The sequence below is a fragment of the Salmo trutta genome, unplaced genomic scaffold, assembly GCF_901001165.1.
Source record: "Salmo trutta unplaced genomic scaffold, fSalTru1.1, whole genome shotgun sequence".
Lineage (NCBI taxonomy): Eukaryota > Metazoa > Chordata > Actinopteri > Salmoniformes > Salmonidae > Salmo > Salmo trutta.
Window position 1 is genome coordinate 2,676,422 of NW_021823195.1, and position 21,474 is coordinate 2,697,895.

A 21,474-nucleotide genomic window follows, 5' to 3' on the forward strand; every position below is an offset into this window, starting at 1 on the left:
AGAGAGAGAGAGACAAATAGAGAGAGAGGGAGACGAGAGAGAAGACAGAGAGAGAGAGAGAGATAGAGAGAGAAGACACGAGACAGAGAGAGAGAAGAGAGACGAGAGACGAGACAGACAGGAGACAGAGAGACAGTAGCATTACACAGCTCAGTCTGTCCACCACTGTAGCTATCTAGCCAGTCATGACCTTCACTCTTCATTCTCACAGCCAAAAACGGACATGATCCACACCACCATCAATACACCACCACCACCTAGCCAGACTAACATGGTATCCACAATACACCACCACCACCTAGCCAGACTAACGTGGTATCCACAATACACCACCACCACCTAGCCAGACTAACATGGTATCCACAATACACCACCACGACCTAGCCAGACTAACGTGGTATCCACAATACACCACCACGACCTAGCCAGACTAACATGGTATCCACAATACACCACCACCACCTAGCCAGACTAACATGGTATCCACAATACACCGCCACCACCTAGCCAGACTAACATGGTATCCACAATACACCACCACCACCTAGCCAGACTAACATGGTATCCACAATACACCACCACCACCTAGCCAGACTAACGTGGTATCCACAATACACCACCACCACCTAGCCAGACTAACGTGGTATCCACAATACACCACCGCCACCTAGCCAGACTAACATGGTATCCACAATACACCACCACCACCTAGCCAGACTAACGTGGTATCCACAATACACCACCACCACCTAGCCAGACTAACGTGGTATCCACAATACACCACCACCACCTAGCCAGACTAACGTGGTATCCACAATACACCACCACCACCTAGCCAGACTAACGTGGTATCCACAATACACCACCACCACCTAGCCAGACTAACGTGGTATCCACAATACACCACCACCTAGCCAGACTAACATGGTATCCACAATACATCACCCCCACCTAGCCAGACTAACATGGTATCCACAATACACCACCACCACCAGCCAGACTAACGTGGTATCCACAGCAGGTCCACAGCGGCCCCACAGCAGCTAAGCCTGGGAGGGGAGGAACGAGGGCTAATGAAGTGACTGAACACTGAACTCATGAGTTTCCTGGTGAAGATGAGGACAGAAATAGATAGGACGGGTAGAGGACAGGGTGAAGATATGTTCATACTGACTGGCTGGCTGTGGCTGACTGGCTGGCTGGCTGGCTGTGTGGCTGACTGGCTGGCTGGCTGGCTGACTGGCTGGCTGGCTGACTGGCTGGCTGTGTGACTCTGGGCTGACTGGCTGGCTGACTGGCTGGCTGACTGGCTGGCTGTGTAACTGGCTGTGTGGCTGGCTGGCTGGCTGGCTGTGTGACTGGCTGTGTGGCTGGCTGGCTGACTGGCTGGCTGACTGGCTGGCTGGCTGTGTGACTGGCTGTGTGGCTGGCTGTGTGACTGGCTGTGTGGCTGGCTGGCTGTGTGGCAGCTGGCTGTGTGACTGGCTGGCTGACTGGCTGGCTGACTGGCTGGCTGACTGGCTGGCTACTATGATGCAACTCCAGTACTGACTATGGTTTGAGAAGTGCTGCTTCATGTGTCTGTTTTACTAGTAGACAGTCTCCTCTAAATAAGACGCTCCGCCCCAGGAGGGTTACAACACAGTGATCTGCAGGTGGCTGTTTTACCAGTAGACAGTCTCCTCTAAATAAGACGCTCCGCCCCAGGAGGGTTACAAAACAGTGATCTGCAGGTGTCTGTTTTACCAGTAAACAGTCTCCTCTAAATAAGACGCTCCGCCCCAGGAGGATTACAACACAGTGATCTGCAGGTGGCTGTTTTACCAGTAAACAGTCTCCTCTAAATAAGACGCTCCGCCCCAGGGGTTACAACACAGTGATCTGCAGGTGGCTGTTTTACCAGTAGACAGTCTCCTCTAAATAAGACGCTCCGCCCCAGGGGTTACAACACAGTGATCTGCAGGTGGCTGTTTTACCAGTAGACAGTCCTCCTCTAATAAGACTCTCCGCCCCAGGAGGGTTACAACACAGTGATCTGCAGGTGGCCTGTTTTACCAGTAGACAGTCTCCTCTAAATAAGACGCTCCGCCCCAGGAGGATTACAACACAGTGATCTGCAGGTGGCTGTTTTACCAGTAGACAGTCTCCTCTAAATAAGACGCTCCGCCCCAGGAGGATTACAACACAGTGATCTGCAGGTGGCTGTGTTACCAGTAGACAGTCTCCTCTAAATAAGACGCTCCGCCCAGGAGGATTACAACACAGTGATCTGCAGGTGGCTGTTTTACCAGTAGACAGTCTCCCTCACATAAGACGCTCCGCCCCAGGAGGATTACAACACAGTGATCTGCAGGTGGCTGTTTTACCAGTAGACAGTCTCCTCTAAATAGACGCTCCGCCCCAGGAGGGTTCACAACACAGTGATCTGCAGGTGGCTGTTTTACCAGTAGACAGTCTCCTCTAAATAAGACGCTCCGCCCCGGAGGATTACAACACAGTGATCTGCAGGTGGCTGTTTTACCAGTAGACCGTCTCCTCTAAATAAGACGCTCCGCCCCAGGGGATTACAACACAGTGATCTGCAGGTGGCTGTTTTTACCAGTAGACAGTCTCCTCTAAATAAGACGGCTCCGCCCCAGGAGGATTACAACACAGTGGATCTGCAGGTTGGCTGTTTTACCAGTAGACAGTCTCCTCTAAATAAGACGCTCCGCCCCAGGAGGATTACAACACAGGATCTGCAGGTGGCTGTTTTTAACCAGTAGACAGTTTCCTCTAAATAAGACGCTCCGCCCCAGGAGGATTACAACACAGTGATCTGCAGGTGGCTGTTTTACCAGTAGACAGTCTCCTCTAAATAGACGCTCCGCCCCAGGAGGATTACAACACAGTGATCTGCAGGTGGCTGTTTTACCAGTAGACAGTCTCCTCTAAATAAGACGCTCCGCCCCAGGAGGATTACAACACAGTGATCTGCAGGTGGCTGTTTTACCAGTAGACAGGTTCCCTCTAAATAAGACGCTCCGCCCCAGGAGGATTACAACACAGTGATCTGCAGGTGGCTGTTTTACCAGTAGACAGTCTCTCTAAATAAGACGCTCCGCCCCAGGAGGATTAGCAACACAGTGATCTGCAGTGGCTGTTTTACCAGTAACAGTCTCCTCTAAATAAGACGCTCCGCCCCAGGAGGATTACAACACAGTGATCTGCAGGTGGCTGTTTTACCAGTAGACAGTCTCCTCTAAATAAGACGCTCCGCCCAGGAGGGTTACACACAGTGATCTGCAGGGTGGCTGTTTTTACCGTAGACAGTCTCCTCTAAATAAGACGCTCCGCCCCAGGAGGATTACAACACAGTGATCTGCAGGTGGCTGTTTTACCAGTAGACAGTCTCCTCTAAATAAGACGCTCCGCCCCAGGAGGATTACAACACAGTGATCTGCAGGTGGCTGTTTTACCAGTAGACAGTCTCCTCTAAATAAGACGCTCCGCCCCAGGAGGGTTACAACACAGTGATCTGCAGGTGGCTGAATCAATGGATTTATAAAACCTTCTTACATCAGCTGATATCTCAAAGTGCTGTACAGAAACCCAGCATAAAACCCCCAAACAGCAAGCAATGTAGGTGTAGAAGCACGGTGGCTAGGAAAAAACTCCCTAGAAAGGCAGAACATTGGCCAAGATTTGGATCGGCGTCAAATTACAAGAATAATAAAGTAAACAAAATGAGTATGAATTAACCAAATAAATTACATTGCAAATAACAGGATAATTTATCCTAGGCCTACCTTTTATCCTGAATAGAACCCATCTGTGAATACAGGCTTGAAAATGAAATTAAAGTGCAATGAAGAACCATTGACTATTTCATTATACAGTATATTAACCTGCCTAAAGGTTTCTGACTATAGACCAGCGGTAACATGGACTGCTATAGCTGTGGTAGAGGTCCGCCTCTGTGGTAGAAGGCAGCCTGCGGGTAGAGCTGTAGAGGAGCCTGCTGGTATAGGCAGCCTTCGGTAGAGGCAGGCCTGCCGGGTAGAGGCAGCCTGCTCGTAGAGTCAGCCTGCTCGTAGAGGCAGCCTGCTCGTAGAGGCAGCCTGCTCGTAGAGGCAGCCCTGCTCGTAGAGGCAGCCTGTTCTGGCTTTAATAGACCGCGAGTACATGGACTGCTATAGGCCTGGTGTAGAGGCAGCCTGCTGGCAGAGGCAGCCTGCTCGTAGAGGCAGCCTGCTCGTAGAGGCAGCCTGTTCTGGCTTTAATAGAACCACGGTAACATGGACTGCTATAGGCCTGGTGGTAGAGGCAGCCTGCTGGTAGAGGCAGCCTGCTAGTAGAGGCAGCCTGCTGGTAGAGGCAGCCTGCTGGTAGAGGCAGCCTGCTGGTAGATGCAGCCTGTTCTGGCTTTAATAGACCGCGGTAACATGGACTGCTATAGGCCTGCTGGTAGAGGCAGCCTGCTGGTAGAGGCACCTGCTTGTAGAGGCAGCCTGCTGGGAGAAGGCAGCCTGCTGGTAGAGGCAGCCTGTTGGTAGAGGCAGGCCTGTTCGTAGAGGCAGCCTGTTCGTAGAGGCAGCCTGTTCGTAGAGGCAGCCTGCTAGTAGAGGCAGCCTGCTAGTAGAGGCAGCCTGTTCTGGCTTTAATAGACCGCGGTAACATGGACTGCTATAGGCCTGGTGACAACACCTTCAGACAGGACACAGATGTAGAGGCAGCCTGCTAGTAGAGGCAGCCTGTTCGAGGGGCCACGCTGGCCAAGAGGCAGGAAGCGACCCTCGTTCCCTCTCCACCATGCCAGCGGGTCATCATCTCCTCCGATGGCGTCGGTGGGTAGGATGTGAGCTCTGCGCTGGCCCGCTGTTGCTCACAGTGTGACTGTTCGCTTAGGTCTCCCAAGACTGCCCAGTGATGTCTTCTAACAGTGGACATCTCTGTTGAAATGGCCTGGTACCACACAGTAGACATACAACGTTTGAATCCAAATCACCATTAAACGTTCTGTACCACATAACACCATACGATTGATTTATATTTATATTTATACACAAGATAATAGAATATTGGTAAGACGTCCACATTGTATTCTACATGATTCCACCTGACAGATCCTTCACAGTGTTGCTAGGCAACGCAACGCGCTCCCCCGTCCCAGTCGTCGCCCAACACCCCACTGTTCAAAGACATACGACATTTGAAATGTCTGTTGTTTTGAAAGTTTGTGTTTCAGATGTACTGTTTATTCTTCATCTTCGATTGTTTATTTCACTTTTTGTTTATTATCTATTTCACTCGCTTTTGCAATTTAAGCATACGCTTCCCCATGCCAATAAAGTCATCTGAATTAGAGGGGGGGGGGGGGGGGAGTGAGGAGGGGGAGGGAGAGGGAGGAGGGAGAGGGAGGGAGGGGGGGAGAGAGAGGGAGGGGGGGGGAGAGCGGAGAGAGAGGGAGGGGGGGAGAGGGAGAGGGAAGGGGGGGAAAGTGAGGGGGGAGAGGGGAGGAGAGAGAGGGAGGATTGGGAGAGGGAGAGGGGAGAGGGAGGGAGAGGGAGGAGGAGGGAGAGGAGGAGGGAGAGGGAGGAGGGGGGGAGAGAGAGGAGGGGGGGAGAGAGGGAGGGGGGAGCGGAGAGAGAGGGAGGGGGAGAGAGGGAGAGGGAAAGGGGGGGAAAGTGAGGGGGGGAGGAGAGAGGAGAGAGAGGGAGGAGAGAGAGGGAGGAGAGAGAGGGAGGGGGGACGCTTGACTGGCCAGACAGTTACTGAGATAGAGAGGAGATTGTGATGTCTTGCCTCATGAGGTCATTTATGAGGGTGCTTTCATGTTTACACATTTAGCTGTGTTGCTAGGAAACACTGGAAGACTGTAGTGGAGAGGAGAGGAGAGGAGAGGAGAGGGTAGAAATAAACATGTTTGCTCCAAGAACAGCACATGGAACTAATTAGAGGGGTGGGACGGGACTCGATCCAAGGCCTCATTCTGATATTCAACGTTTTCTATCTCCAGACTGCTGCCCACTAGGTGTTAGTGTACAGAGCACTGAGACTTCACAATGGTGTTTCTATCTCCAGACTGCTGCCCACTAGTGTTAGTGTACGAGCACTGAGACCTTCACAATGGTTTTCTATCTCCAGGACTGCTGCCCACTAGGTGTTAGTGTACAGAGTAAGAGACTTCACAATGGTTTTCTATCTCCAGACTGCTGCCCACTAGTGTTAGTGTACAGAGCACTGAGACTTAACAATGGTTTTCTATCTCCAGACTGCTGCCCACTAGGTGTTAGTGTACAGAGCACTGAGACTTCACAATGTTTTCTATCTCCAGACTGCTTTGCCCCCACTAGGTGTTAGTGTACAGAGTAGAGACTCACAATGGTTTTCTATCTCCAGACTGCTGCCCACTAGGTGTTAGTTGTACAGAGTAGAGACTTCACAATGGCAGGTCTCTTCTCACCAAATGAGACAGTTGTTTACATCAATAACCGTTACAGCTGGACCGAACAGAGTAATGTCTCTCTGCACGTCTTCATTGGACGTTTACTAACAAACACTAAAGATAATGACATCATCAACATGCACCAAGAGAAGTCAACCCGACCTGAGAAGATTGGCTGGCAGAACGTTCAACTCAATTAACAGCTTCATCCTCCTTTCTCTAAAACTCAATCCCCAATGTATTCACCAGGATGCTTCCCCAGATTTTCACCAGAACCCCAGGATGCTTCCCCAGATGTATTCATCAGAACCCCAGGATGCTTCCCCAGATGTATTCATCAGAACCCCAGTGCTTCCCCCAGATGTATTCATCAGAACCCCAGGATGCTTCCCCAAATGTATTCATCAGAACCCCAGGATGCTTCCCCAGATGTATTCATCAGAACCCCAGGATGCTTCCCAGATGTATCATCAGAACCCCAGGATGCTTCCCAGATGTATTCATCAGAACCCCAGGATGCTTCCCCAAATGTATTCATCAGAACCCCAGGATGCTTCCCCAGATGTATTCATCAGAACCCCAGGATGCTTCCCCAGATGTCATCAGAACCCCAGGATGCTTCCCCAGATGTATCATCAGAACCCCAGGATGCTTCCCCAGATGTATTCATCAGAACCCCAGGATGCTTCCCCAGATGTATTCATCAGAACCCCAGGATGCTTCCCCAGATGTATTCATCAGAACCCCAGGATGCTTCCCCAGATGTATTCATCAGAACCCCAGGATGCTTCCCCAGATGTATTCATCAAACCCCAGGATGCTCCCCAGATGTTCATCAGAACCCCAGGATGCTTCCCCAGATGTATTCATCAGAACCCCAGCTCAATACTACCTATGAAAGTGAAATGCTGATGTGCTGTAGGAGCGGAGCGTCAGAGTGCGTCAGAGTGTTTGGTTCACAGAGCCCTGACCCTGATGTAGTCTACATACTGTGTGATGTGGTATATTATACTGTATGTTCCAGAGGTAGGCAGGAAGCTGGCCTCTCAGACACCCACTGGAGGAGGAAGTACAACTTCAGGAGAGGACCGCGGTCCGTCTCCCTCAGAGAGGACCGCGGTCCGTCTCCCTCAGAGAGGACCGCGGTCCGTCTCCCTCAGAGAGGACCGCAGTCCGTCTCCCTCAAGAGACCGCAGTCCGTCTCCCTCAGAGAGGACCGCAGTCCGTCTCCCTCAGAGAAGACCGCAGTCCGTCTCCCTCTCTTCCTCCCCCGTCTCCAACCTGCTTTTCTTTGTCTGATAAGAGTTCAGGTGATCCGTCCTCTCTCCGCCTGTCCTCTCTCCTCCTGTCCTCTCTCCTCTCTCCTCCTGTCCTCTCTCCTCTCTCCTCCTGTCCTCTTTCTCCTCTGTCCTCTCTCCTCCTGTCCTCTCTCTCTCCTCCTGTCCTCTCCTCCTGTCCTCTCTCCTGTCTGTCCTCTCTCCTCTCTCCTGTCCTCTCTCCTGTCTGTCCTCTCTCCTCTCTCCTCCTCCTCCTGTCCTCTCTCCTCCTGTCCTCTCTCCTCTCTCCGCCTGTCCTCTCTCCTCCTGTCCTCTCTCCTGTCTGTCCTCTCTCCTCCTGTCCTCTCTCCTCCTCCTCTCTCCTCCTGTCCTCTCCTCCTGTCCTCTCCTCCTGTCCTCCTGTCCTCTCTCCTCCTGTCCTCCTGTCTCCTGTCCTCTCTCCTCCTGTCCTCTCTCCTCCTGTCCTCCTGTCCTCTCTCCTCCTGTCCGCCTGTCCTCTCTCCTCCTGTCCGCCTGTCCTCTCTCCTCTCTCCTCCTGTCCTCTCTCCTCCCGTCCTCTCTCCTCCCGTCCTCTCTCCGCCTGTCCTCTCTCCGCCTGTCCTCTCTCCGCCTGTCCTCCTCTCCGCCTGTCCTCTCTCCGCCTGTCCTCTCTCCACCTGTCCTCTCTCCACCTGTCCTCTCTCCTCCTGTCCTCTCTCCTCCTGTCCTCCTGTCCTCCTCTCCGCCTGTCCTCTCTCCGCCTGTCCTCTCCGCCTGTCCTCCTGTCCTCTCTCCGCCTGTCCTCTCTCCTCCTGTCCTCTCTCCTCCTGTCCTCTCTCCGCCTGTCCTCCTGTCCTCTCTCCGCCTGTCCTCCTGTCCTCTCTCCGCCTGTCCTCCTGTCCTCTCTCCGCCTGTCCTCTCTCCTCCTGTCCTCTCTCCTCCTGTCCTCTCTCCGCCTGTCCTCCTGTCCTCTCTCCCGCCTGTCCCTCTCCGCCTGTCCTCTCTCCGCCTGTCGTCTCTCTCCCTCTCTCCTCCTGCCTGTCCTCTCTCCTCCTGCCTGTCCTCTCTCCTCCTGCCTGTCCTCTCTCCTCCTGCCTGTCCTCTCTCCGCCTGTCCTCTCTCCGCCTGTCCGCCTGTCCTCTCTCCTCCTGTCCTCTCTCCGCCTGTCCTCTCTCCTCCTGTCCTCTCTCCTCCTGTCCTCTCTCCGCCTGTCCTCCTGTCCTCTCTCCTCCTGTCCTCCTGTCCTCCTCTCCGCCTGTCCTCTCTCCGCCTGTCCTCTCTCCGCCTGTCCTCCTGTCCTCTCTCTGCCTGTCCTCTCTCCTCCTGTCCTCTCTCCTCCTGTCCTCTCTCCGCCTGTCCTCCTGTCCTCTCTCCGCCTGTCCTCCTGTCCTCTCTCCGCCTGTCCTCCTGTCCTCTCTCCGCCTGTCCTCTCTCCTCCTGTCCTCTCTCCGCCTGTCCTCCTGTCCTCTCTCCCGCCTGTCCTCTCTCCGCCTGTCCTCTCTCCGCCTGTCGTCTCTCTCCCTCTCTCCTCCTGCCTGTCCTCTCTCCTCCTGCCTGTCCTCTCTCCTCCTGCCTGTCCTCTCTCCTCCTGCCTGTCCTCTCTCCGCCTGTCCTCTCTCCGCCTGTCCGCCTGTCCTCTCTCCTCCTGTCCTCCTGTCCTCTCTCCGCCTGTCCTCTCTCCTCCTGTCCTCCTCTCCGCCTGTCCTCTCTCCTCTCGTCCTCTCTCCGCCTGTCCTCCTGTCCTCTCTCCGCCTGTCCTCTCTCCGCCTGTCCTCCTGTCCTCTCTCCGCCTGTCCTCTCTCCGCCTGTCCTCTCTCCTCCTGTCCTCTCTCCTCCTGTCCTCCTGTCCTCCTGTCCTCTCTCCTCCTCTCCGCCTGTCCTCCTCTCCGCCTGTCCTCTCTCCTCCTGTCCTCTCTCTTCCTGTCCTCTCGTCCTCTCTCCGCCTGTCCTCTCTCCGCCTGTCCTCTCTCCGCCTGTCCTCTCTCCGCCTGTCCTCTCTCCGCCTGTCCTCTCTCCGCCTGTCCTCTCTCCGCCTGTCCTCTCTCCGCCTGTCCTCTCTCCTCCTGTCCTCTCTCCTCCTGTCCTCTCTCCTCCTGTCCTCTCTCCTCCTGTCCTCTCTCTGCTGTACGCCAGGCAGAGCAGAAACAGCACTCTGTGGACCAAAACGAGGTCAGATGGAAAAAATGAAAGGGTAAGGAAGGCTATAAATAATACCCAGCTGTGGCTCTGCTCTGAGCAAATTCAGAGGTATTTTCAGACTGCGGTCTCTCCCACCTCACTAGAATGGAGGTCTGCTGCACAACGGGACTCAAATAGTCTAGTATATCAGAAAGCAACCCAGGGACTCAAATAGTCTAGTATATCAGAAAGCAACCCAGGGACTCAAATAGTCTAGTATATCAGAAAGCAACCCAGGGACTCAAATAGTCTAGTATATATCAGAAAGCAACCCAGGGACTCAAATAGTCTAGTATATATCAGAAAGCAACCCAGGGACTCAAATAGTCTAGTATATCAGAAAGCAACCCAAGGACTCAAATAGTCTAGTATATCAGAAAGCAACCCAGGGACTCAAATAGTCTAGTATATCAGAAAGCAACCCAGGGACTCAAATAGTCTAGTATATCAGAAAGCAACCCAGGGACTCAAATAGTCTAGTATATATCAGAAAGCAACCCAGGGACTCAAATAGTCTAGTATATCAGAAAGCAAACCCAAGGACTCAAATAGTCTAGTATATCAGAAAGCAACCCAGGGACTCAAATAGTCTAGTATATCAGAAAGCAACCCAGGGACTCAATAGTCTAGTATATCAGAAAGCAACACCAGGGACTCAAATAGTCTAGTATATCAGAAAGCAACCAGGGACTCAAATAGTCTAGTATATCAGAAAGCAACCCAGGGACTCAAATAGTCTAGTATATATCAGAAAGCAACCCAGGGACTCAAATAGTCTAGTATATATCAGAAAGCAACCCAGGGACTCAAATAGTCTAGTATATCAGAAAGCAACCCAGGGACTCAAATAGTCTAGTATATCAGAAAGCAACCCAGGACTCAAATAGTCTAGTATATCAGAAAGCAACCCAGGGACTCAAATAGTCTAGTATATCAGAAAGCAACCCAGGGACTCAAATAGTCTAGTATATCAGAAAGCAACCCAGGGACTCAAATAGTCTAGTATATCAGGAAAGCAACCCAGGGACTCAAATAGTCTAGTATATCAGAAGCACCAGGGACTCAAATAGTCTAGTATATATCAGAAAGCAACCCAGGGACTCAAATAGTCTAGTATATCAGAAAGCAACCATTTAAAATGCTTTGTTGATATATTTTGATCAGCTCGTTAAGCCTACCTCATTTGTGCCGTCTAAGCTTTGTCAACAAAGCAATACAAATGGATCAACTGCTACGGAGGTTTCATCAAATAAACATAACCGATGACTATATCATCAATGCCATTTGCACAACTATTTGAAAATGCATATATTTTTTTAAATTAAAGCAGTGCAACCTTGCCAGCTAAACACTAAGATCACACATAACATAGACCTATTCTTTATTCTCCACTACGAACAATAAAAATGCATGAAATTACAGCCTCTTTCCTTTTCCCCGTGTTCTGCCTCGACTCCAACACGAAAGCTTAAACATGTTAAAAATGAGGAGAGCCCTGTTCTGAACCAGCAGGCAGACAGCCAACAAGAAACACGGAGTGCAAGACCAAGCCTCCATTAGGTTTAAAGCCAACTCTGTACTCTCCTCCCCTTGCCAGGGCAGACGGACTGGGAGTCACATGGGCTACAGACTAATTAATATGAGAGAGAGAAAGAGAGAGAGACTTAGAGTCTCTCAGAGCGTTCACAGTCAAACCCACTGACACCCCGATCAGATCACAGCAAAATCGCAGTCTACTTGAACAGAGCAATAACTCAATCATGAGGCATCAAAGCCAAAGGAACATTAAGAAATGCTATAGGTGGAAGGAAAGTAGTGTGGAAACTATTAGACAACAAATCCCTTTTAGACATCTTCCTGGACTAAACGTTCCACTGTAATAGTGAAGGTATAAACTTGCCAGTAGAAAACCTAAAAACAGTATATTTGACCTCTATCAAATCTAAAAACGTCAAACAGAAAACCGAAGAAAATTAACAAAAACGGACAAACAGTTTGATGAAGAATGCAAAAACCTAAGAAAGAAATGTAGAAACCTGTCCAACCAGAAACACAGAGACCCAGAAAACCTGAGTCTACTCCTTCACTATGGTGAATCACTAAAACAATACAGAAACACAGAGACCCAGAAAACCTGAGCCTTCGCCTTCACTATGGTGAATCACTAAAACAATACAGAAACACAGAGACCCAGAAAACCTGAGCCTTCGCCTTCACTATGGTGAATCACTATACAGAAATACACTACGGAAAAAGAAGGAACAGCATGTCAGAAATGAGCTCAATGTAATGGAAGAATCCAGAGAATCTAACCACTTCTGGGAAAATTGAAAACACAAAACAACAACATGAAGAGTTATCTATCCAAAATGGAGATGGGTAAACAACTTCTCCAATCTTTTTGGCTCTATAACAAAGAACAAACAAAAACATATACATGATCAAATACAAATCTTAGAATCAACTATTAAAGACACCAGAACCCACTGGATTCTCCAATTACCTTGAATGAACTACAGGACAAAATATAAACCCTCCAACCCAAAAAGGTCTGTGGTGTTGATGGTGTCCTCAATTAAATGATAACACATACAGACCACAAATTCCAATTGAACTCTAACATCATCCTTGGCTCTGGCATCTTCCCCAATACTTGGAATCAAGGACTTATCACCCTAATAACTACCGTGGGATATGCATCAACAGCAACCTTGGGAAAATCCTCTGCATTATCATTAACAGCAGACTCGTACATGTCAAATTGGCTTTTTACCAAATTATTGTACGACAGACCACATATTCACCCTGCACACCCTAATTGGCACACAAACAAACAAATTCTTCTCATTCTTTGTTAATTTCAAAAAAACCTTTGACTCAATTTGACATGAGGGTCTGCTATACAAATTGATGGAAAGTGGTGCTGGGGGGAAAAACATACGACATTATAAAATCCATGTACACAAGAGTGCAGCTAAAACTAGCAAAGACACATTTCTTCCCACAGGGCCGTGGGGTAAAACAGGGATGCAGCTTAAGTCCCACCCTCTTCAACATTTATCAAATCAATCATTTGTCACGTGCCGAAAAACAACAGGTATTCACCTCCAGTGAAACGCTCACTTACAAGCCCTTAACCAACAGTGCAGCTAAGAAAAATACACTAAAAAAAATACAAATAAAATAAAACAAGTAATTAAAGGGAAGCAGTAAAATAACAATGTGGAGGCTATATACAGGGGGTACCGGTACAGAGTCAATGTGGAGGCTATATACAGGGTGTTACGGTACAGAGTCAATGTGGAGGCTATATACAGGGGTTACCGGTACAGAGTCAATGTGGAGGCTATATACAGGGGGTACCGGTACAGAGTCAATGTGGAGGCTATATACAGGGGGTAACCGGTACAGAGTCAATGTGGAGGCTATATACAGGGGGGTACCGGTACAGAGTCAATGTGGAGGCTATATACAGGGGGTACCGGTTAGTCGAGGTAATTGAGGTAGTATGTACATGTAGGTAGAGTTATTAAAGTGACAATGCAGAGATAATAACAGAGCAGCAGCAGCAGCGTAAGGGGGGGGGGGGGGGGGGGGGGGGGGGGGGTAGCCATTTGATTACGTTTTCCAAACTCTCTCAAGAAGAAACAGTTTTATTAGAATCCTATGTACCACACCACAGATGTAGAATCATTGTAATCCTATGTACCACACCACAGATGTAGAATCATTGTAATCCTATGTACCACACCACAGATGTAGAATCATTGTAATCTTATGTACCACACCACAGATGTAGAATCCTTGTAATCCTATGTACCACACCACAGATGTAGAATCCTTGTAATCCTATGTACCACACCACAGATGTAGAATCCTTGTAATCCTATGTACCACACCACAGATCTAGAATCCTTGTAATCCTATGTACCACACCACAGATCTAGAATCCTTGTAATCCTATGTACCACACCACAGATCTAGAATCCTTGTAATCCTATGTACCACACCACAGATCTAGAATCCTTGTAATCCTATGTACCACACCACAGATCTAGAATCATTGTAATCCTATGTACCACACCACAGATGTAGAATCCTTGTTACCATGGTAATCCTCAGTGGGTCTAGGTAATGGAGAGAGCGCTGAGCGCTACAGTAACATCAGATGGTCAGAGTCCAGGGAGATACGGCACTATGGAAGATAGCTGGATCAGTCCTTACCAGAGCTGGCCACTGGATGTGTCTGTCTTTAGTCCCCTGGGGATTTTCCCCCAGCACAGTGCTCTCCCTCCTCTTGGCCCACACCAGCTGCTGCTCCAGCAGGGAGCTCTCTCTCCTCTTCGCCCACACCAGCTGCTGCTCCAGCAGGAACACCTGGAAGTCCTCGTACACTTTCACCCACTCCCGCTTCTCCCACTCCAGGTCATCAAACTCCACGTACACCTGGGACAAGAGAGGAGAGGGGGTGAGTTCATGGGTATACATAGAGAGGAGAGGGGGTGAGTTCATGGGTATACATAGAGAGGAGAGGGGGTGAGGACATGGGTATACATAGAGAGGAGAGGGGGTGAGGACATGGGTATACATAGAGAGGAGAGGGGGTGAGTTCATGGGTATACATAGAGAGGAGAGGGGGTGAGTTCATGGGTATACATAGAGAGGAGAGGGGGTGAGTTCATGGGTATACATAGAGAGGAGAGGGGGAGAGGACATGGGTATACATAGAGAGGAGAGGGGGGTGAGTTCATGGGTATACATAGAGAGGAGAGGGGGTGAGGACATGGGTATACATAGAGAGGAGAGGGGGGTGAGGACATGGGTATACATAGAGAGGAGGTGAGTTCATGGGTATACATAGAGAGGAGAGGGGGTGAGTTCATGGGTATACATAGAGAGGAGAGGGGGTGAGTTCATGGGTATACATAGAGAGGAGAGGGGGTGAGGACATGGGTATACATAGAGAGGGTGTGTGTGTGTACACAGAGGTATAACAACTCATTCTGCAGTTTGTTTCATTGTTGTTTCACATGACCTTCCCACCACGGAGGAGAGGTCAGTAGATTGACAGAGTTTGAGATAGTGTTTACATTTGCATACTGAGAAGAGGATACAATCAACTTTATAAACGTCAACTCCAGCTTTCAATACAACTAGAGATATTACTGTTCTGACCCTCTGAGACACACAGCTTTCAATACAACTAGAGATATTACTGTTCTGATCCTCTGAGACACACAGCTTTCAATACAACTAGAGATATTACTGTTCTGACCCTCTGAGACACACAGCTTTCAATACAACTAGAGACATTACTGTTCTGACCCTCTGAGACACACAGCTATCAATACAACTAGAGATATTACTGTTCTGACCCTGAGACACACAGCTTTCAATACAACTAGAGATATTACTGTTCTGACCCTCTGAGACACACAGCTTTCAATACAACTAGAGATATTACTGTTCTGACCCTCTGAGACACACAGCTTTCAATACAACTAGAGACATTACTGTTCTGACCCTCTGAGACACACAGCTTTCAATACAACTAGAGATATTACTGTTCTGACCCTCTGAGACACACAGCTTTCAATACAACTAGAGATATTACTGTTCTGATCCTCTGAGACACACAGCTTTCAATACAACTAGAGACATTACTGTTCTGACCCTCTGAGACACACAGCTTTCAATACAACTAGTAGATATTACTGTTCTGACCCTCTGAGACACAGAGCTTTCAATACAACTAGAGATATTACTGTTCTGACCCTCTGAGACACACAGCTTTCAATACAACTAGAGATATTACTTAAAGGGAAACTTCAGGATTTTGCCAATGACTCTGGGTCAGTGGATAAAGGGCCTCATCTGACTCTGGGTCAGTAGATAAAGGGCCTCATCTGACTCTGGGTCAGTAGATAAAGGGCCTCATCTGACTCTGGGTCAGTAGATAAAGGAGTTCATCTGACTCTGGGTCAGTAGATAAAGGGCCTCATCTGACTCTGGGTCAGTACATAAAGGGCTTCAGAATAACTTTAAGATCTTATTTAAATGGCCAAAGACAGAAGGACACAGCAAAGCAACAACGTAAAACACGTTAGGAAAGTTGTTAAGGATAACATGAGTTCTGCCAAAATGGAGCAGCTAAATATTATCTCAGTACCACAGCTGGAACGATTCATGTGATGGTCAACAGTACAGATCAAATGTTATTTTCACTTTGCCACTCTGACCATCAGATAAGACGGTTTACCTTCCCTGCTATTGAACTGGTATGACAGACAGACAGACAGACAGACAGACAGACAAATCACTTACATGAAGTACTGTTAGGTAGACATGAAAACAAGATCCAGGCCTAAATGTACAAGCTGAAATAACTGCTCTGATCAATGTGTTTGACCTTCTGTGACCTCCACCAGCATGGTGACAACATGCCATGCCCCCCCCCTCCCCCCTCCCCTGAGACCTGCTGTCCACAGCTAGGATTCAGCCATTAGTTAAAAGGACCTGGCTTCAGTGACCTCTAGCTTCTCTGGGTTTGATGCAGTCAAGCCAGGTACAATGTAATCAGATGAGGTGATAAATAACTAACAATATGTTAGTCTACTCATACGGCACCGAGCCCACTTGGTTGCTCTCTCACAGCAACACTGCACTGATAGGAAAAAGGACAGTCTGACAGAGGAACATTGAGAGAGTCAGCTAGACTGCCAATACCCCCCCCCCCCCCCTCGTGCTCTCCATTCAATTCAAAGGGATTTATTGGCATGGGAAACATGTTTACATTGCCAAAGCAACTGAAATAGACAAACAAAAGTTAAATAAACCAAAAAATGAACAGTAAACATTACACTCACAAGACATTTCAAATGTCCTATTATGGCTATATGCAGCATTGTAATGATGTGCAAATAGTTAAAGTACAAAAGGGAAAATAAATAAACAAATATGGGTTGTATTTACAATGGTGTTTGTTCATCACTGGTTGCCCTTTTCTTGTGGCAACAGGTCACAAATCTTGCTGCTGTGATGTCACACTGTGGTATTTCACCCAGTAGATATGGGAGTTTATCAAAATTGGATTTGTTTTCTAATTCTTTGTGGATCTGTGTAATCTGAGGGAAATATGTGTCTCTAATACGGTCATACATTTATTTGGCAGGAGGTTAGGAAGTGCAGCTCAGTTTCCACCTCATTTTGATGGCAGTGGACACATAGCCTGTCTTCTCTTGAGAGCCAGGTCTGCCTACGGTGGCCTTTCTCAATAGCAAGGCTATGCTCACTGAGTCTGTACATAGTCAAAGCTTTCCTTAAGTTTGGGTCAGTCACAGTGGTCAGGTATTCTGCCACTGTGTACTCTCTGTTAGGGCCAAATAGCATTCTAGTTTGCTCTGTTTTTTTTTGTTTAATCTTTTTGTTTTCTCATGATTTGGTTTGGTCTAATTGTGTTGCTGTCCTGGGGCTCTGTGGGGTCTGTTTGTGTTGCTGTCCTGGGGCTCTGTGGGGTCTGTTTGTGTTTGTGAACAGAGTCCCAGGACCAGCTTGCTTAGGGGACTCTTCTCCAGGTTCATCTCTCTGTAGGTGATGGCTTTGTTATGGAAGGTTTGGGAATCACTTCCTTTTAGGTGGTTGTAGAATTTAACGGCTCTTTTCTGGATTCTGATAACTAGCGAGTATCAGACTAATTCTGCTCTGTATTATTTGGTGTTTTCCAGCAGACATGTCAGCAGAGATCTCATTACTGCAGCAGCACATGACTCTAGTCCCAGCAGTTCCCTCCACCTCCCCATCCCTCCCTCCACCCTGCCAGTACAGCTCAGGTCCCTCCCTCCCTCCACCTCCACCCTGCCAGTACAGCTCAGGTCCCTCCCTCCCTCCCCTCCACCCTGCCCGTACAGCTCAGTCCCTCCCTCCCCCCACCCTGCCAGTACAGCTCAGGTCCCTCCCTCCCTCCACCCTGCCAAGGTACAGCTCAGGTCCCCTCCCTCCCTCCACCCCCCACCCTGCCATTACAGCTCAGGTCCCTCCCCCCCTCCACCCCCCCCCTGCCCAGTACAGCTCAGTTCCCTCCCTCCCTCCACCCTTCCAGTACAGCTCAGGTCCCTCCCTCCCTCCACCCCCACCTGCCAGTACGCTCAGGTCCCTCCCTCCCTCCACCTCCACCCTGCCAGTACACCTCAGTGCCCTCCCGCCCTCCACCCCCACCCTGCCAGTACAGCTCAGGTCCTCCGTCCCTCCCACCTCCACCCTGGCCAGTACAGCTCAGGTCCCTCCCTCCACCTCCACCCTGCCAGTACAGCTCAGGTCCCTCCCTCCCTCCCTCCACCCTGCCAGTACAGCTCAGGTCCCTCCCTCCCCCCACCCTGCCAGTACAGCTCAGGTCCCTCCCTCCCTCCACCCTGCCAGTACAGCTCAGGTCCCTCCCTCCCTCCACCCCCACCCTGCCAGTACAGCTCAGGTCCCTCCCTCCACCCCCACCCTGCCAGTACAGCTCAGGGTCCCTCCCTCCACCCCCACCACTGCCAGTACAGCTCGAGGTCCCTCCCTCCCTCCACCCTGCCAGTACAGCTCAGGTCCCTCCCTCCCTCCACCCTGCCAGTACAGCTCCGGTCCCTCCCTCCACCCTGCCAGTACAGCTCAGGTCCCCTCCTCCCTCCACCCCCACCCTGCCAGTACAGCTCAGGTCCCTCCCTCCCTCACCCTGCCAGTACAGCTCAGGTCCCTCCCTCCCTCCACCCCCACCCTGCCAGTACAGCTCAGTCCCTCCCTCCACCTCCACCCTGCCAGTACAGCTCAGGTCCCTCCCCTCCCCTCCCTCCACGCCTGCCAGTACAGCTCAGGTCCCTCCCTCCCTCCACCCCCCCCCTGCCAGTACAGCTCAGGTCCCTCCCTCCCTCCACCCTGCCAGTAACCAGCTCAGGTCCCTCCCTCCTCCACCCCCACCCTGCCAGTACAGCTCAGGTCCCTCCCTCCACCTCCACCCTGCCAGTACAGCTCAGGTCCCTCCCTCCCTCCTCCCACCCTGCCAGTACAGCTCAGGTCCCTCCCTCCACCCCCACCCTGCCAGTACAGGCTCAGGTCCCTCCCTCCCTCCACCCTGCCAGTAGACAGCTCAGGTCCCTCCCTCCCTCCACCCCCACCCTGCAGTACAGCTCAGGTCCCTCCCTCCCTCCCACCCTGCCCAGTACAGCTCAGGTCCCTCCCTCCCTCCCCTCCTCCACCCTGCCAGTACAGCTCAGGTCCCTCCCTCCCTCCCTCCCTCCACCCTGCCAGTACAGCTCAGGTCCCTCCCTCCACCCCCACCCTGCCAGTACAGCTCAGGTCCCTCCCTCCCTCCACCCTGCCAGTACAGCTCAGGTCCCTCCCTCCACCCTGCCAGTACAGCTCAGGTCCCTCCCTCCCTCCACCCTGCCAGTACAGCTCAGGTCCCTCCCTCCACCCCCACCCTGCCAGTACAGCTCAGGTCCCTCCCTCCCTCCACCCTGCCAGTACAGCTCAGGTCCCTCCCTCCACCTCCACCCTGCCAGTACAGCTCAGGTCCCTCCCTCCCTCCACCCTGCCAGTACAGCTCAGGTACCTTAATCATTTACCAGTAGATACTGTTTCCCTCTGCGCTCTCATGAGCCACAAAACAATTCAGTTCCATTAAAAATGAACAGTATACAGGACAGAGACAGAGGAATAGACAGAGACATTTAAAATGTACAGTATACAGGACAGACAGACTGAGGAATAGACAGAGACATTAAAAATGAACAGTATACAGGACAGAGACAGAGGAATAGACAGAGACATTTAAAATGTACAGTATACAGGACAGACAGACTGAGGAATAGACAGAGACATTAAAAATGAACAGTATACAGGACAGAGACAGAAGAATAGACAGAGACATTAAAAATGAACAGTATACAGGACAGAGACAGAGGAATAGACAGAGACATTTAAAATGTACAGTATACAGGAGACAGACAGACTGAGGAATAGACAGAGACATTAAAAATGAACAGTATACAGGACAGAGACAGACTGAGGAATAGACAAAGGGAAAACTAGAGACAGGGAAACGAGACAGGCAAACGAGACAGGGAAACGAGACAGGGAGAGAGACTGAAGCAGAGAGAGACAGACACAGAGGCAGCAGAGAGCAAATCAGGGGGAATGTGTCAGGGACCTGTATCCAGGCAGTGTGTGTATATAACAGGGACCTGTATCCAGGCAGTGTGTGTATATATATATATATATATCAGGGACCTGTATCCAGGAAGTGTGTGTATATATCAGGGACCTGTATCCAGGCAGTGTGTGTATATATCAGGGACCTGTATCCAGGCAGTGTGTGTATATATATCAGGGACCTGTATCCAGGCAGTGTGTGTATATATCAGGGACCTGTATCCAGGCAGTGTGTATATATATCAGGGACCTGTATCCAGACAGTGTGTATATATATCAGGGACCTGTATCCAGGCAGTGTGTATATATATCAGGGACCTGTATCCAGGCAGTGTGTATATATATCAGGGACCTGTATCCAGGCAGTGTGTGTATATATATCAGGGACCTGTATCCAGGCAGTGTGTGTATATATATCAGGGACCTGTATCCAGGCAGTGTGTGTATATATCAGTCTAACAGTCTAACCAACACCAGCAGTCTAACCAACACCAGCAGTCTAACCAACACCAGCAGTCTAACCAACACCAGCAGTCTAACCAACACCAGCAGTCTAACAGTCTAACCAACACCAGCAGTCTATAACAGATTTACGCCCCCCCCCCCCTCTAATTCAACTCACATGTGCACCCATTAAAGGGGGGAAGAGAGGGAAATGGAGGGAAAAACAAACAGCCCGAGGCAGAAAGCCGAAAGCGAGAGAGAGAGAGAGAGAGAGACTAGAGGGATTTCCAAATAGAGAAGGACCTTCATAAAGCCATCAATGTGACACCGTAGAGAGATGAGAGCTGACCCCACAGCTGATTAAAGCAGACTGTAATACCTTATCAGAGCTTCTCTCTTCATTATCTTCTCTCTGCTCCCCCCCACAACACAGCTCTTCAGACTACGCTGTGTTGTTGTTAACAGGAAACCTGCAGTAAGCCCTGTTGTAAGCCCTGCTGTTTCCCAAATAGCACTCTACTCCCTATTTTGGAGGGAAAGGGGGAGCCCAGTTAAAAGTAGTGCACTATATAGGGATTAGGTTGCCATTGAAGACAGAACTGATCTGATGTGTTGAGTTTGACTGAATTTCAAGCATCCAGGCTGCACCACTACAAGGGTTCCTTTATCACAGCCAGGCGAGCTGCACTCCCAGCTCCCAGACAGACAGGAAACAAAACGCCACAGGACCGTCCTCCTTCCCTCCCCACAGCCCACGGGACCGTCCTCCTTCCCTCCCCACAGTACACACCACAGGACCGTCCTCCTTCCCTCCCCACAGTCCACAGGACAGTCCTCCTTCCCATCCCCATAGTCCACACCACAGGACCGTCCTCATTCCCTCCCCATAGTACACACCACAGGACCGTCCTCATTCCCTCCCCATAGTCCACACCACAGGACCGTCCTCATTCCCTCCCCATAGTACACACCACAGGACCGTCC

The 21,474-nt window shown here is 50.2% G+C and overlaps 1 protein-coding gene across 1 annotated transcript in view; it reads right to left on the reverse strand.

The window, feature by feature from the left end:
* Window positions 1-4,406: 4,406 nt before the first annotated feature.
* Window positions 4,407-21,474, reverse strand: part of LOC115189569 (probable JmjC domain-containing histone demethylation protein 2C) — a 52,414-nt gene continuing 35,346 nt past the window's right edge. Inside the window, exons 2-3 of the mRNA XM_029748187.1 lie at window positions 14,086-14,307; window positions 4,407-4,673 (exon numbers count right to left, since the gene is read on the reverse strand). Of these exons, the coding sequence (XP_029604047.1) occupies window positions 4,407-4,673; window positions 14,086-14,307 (489 nt within the window). The remainder of the gene's footprint in view (window positions 4,674-14,085; window positions 14,308-21,474) is intronic.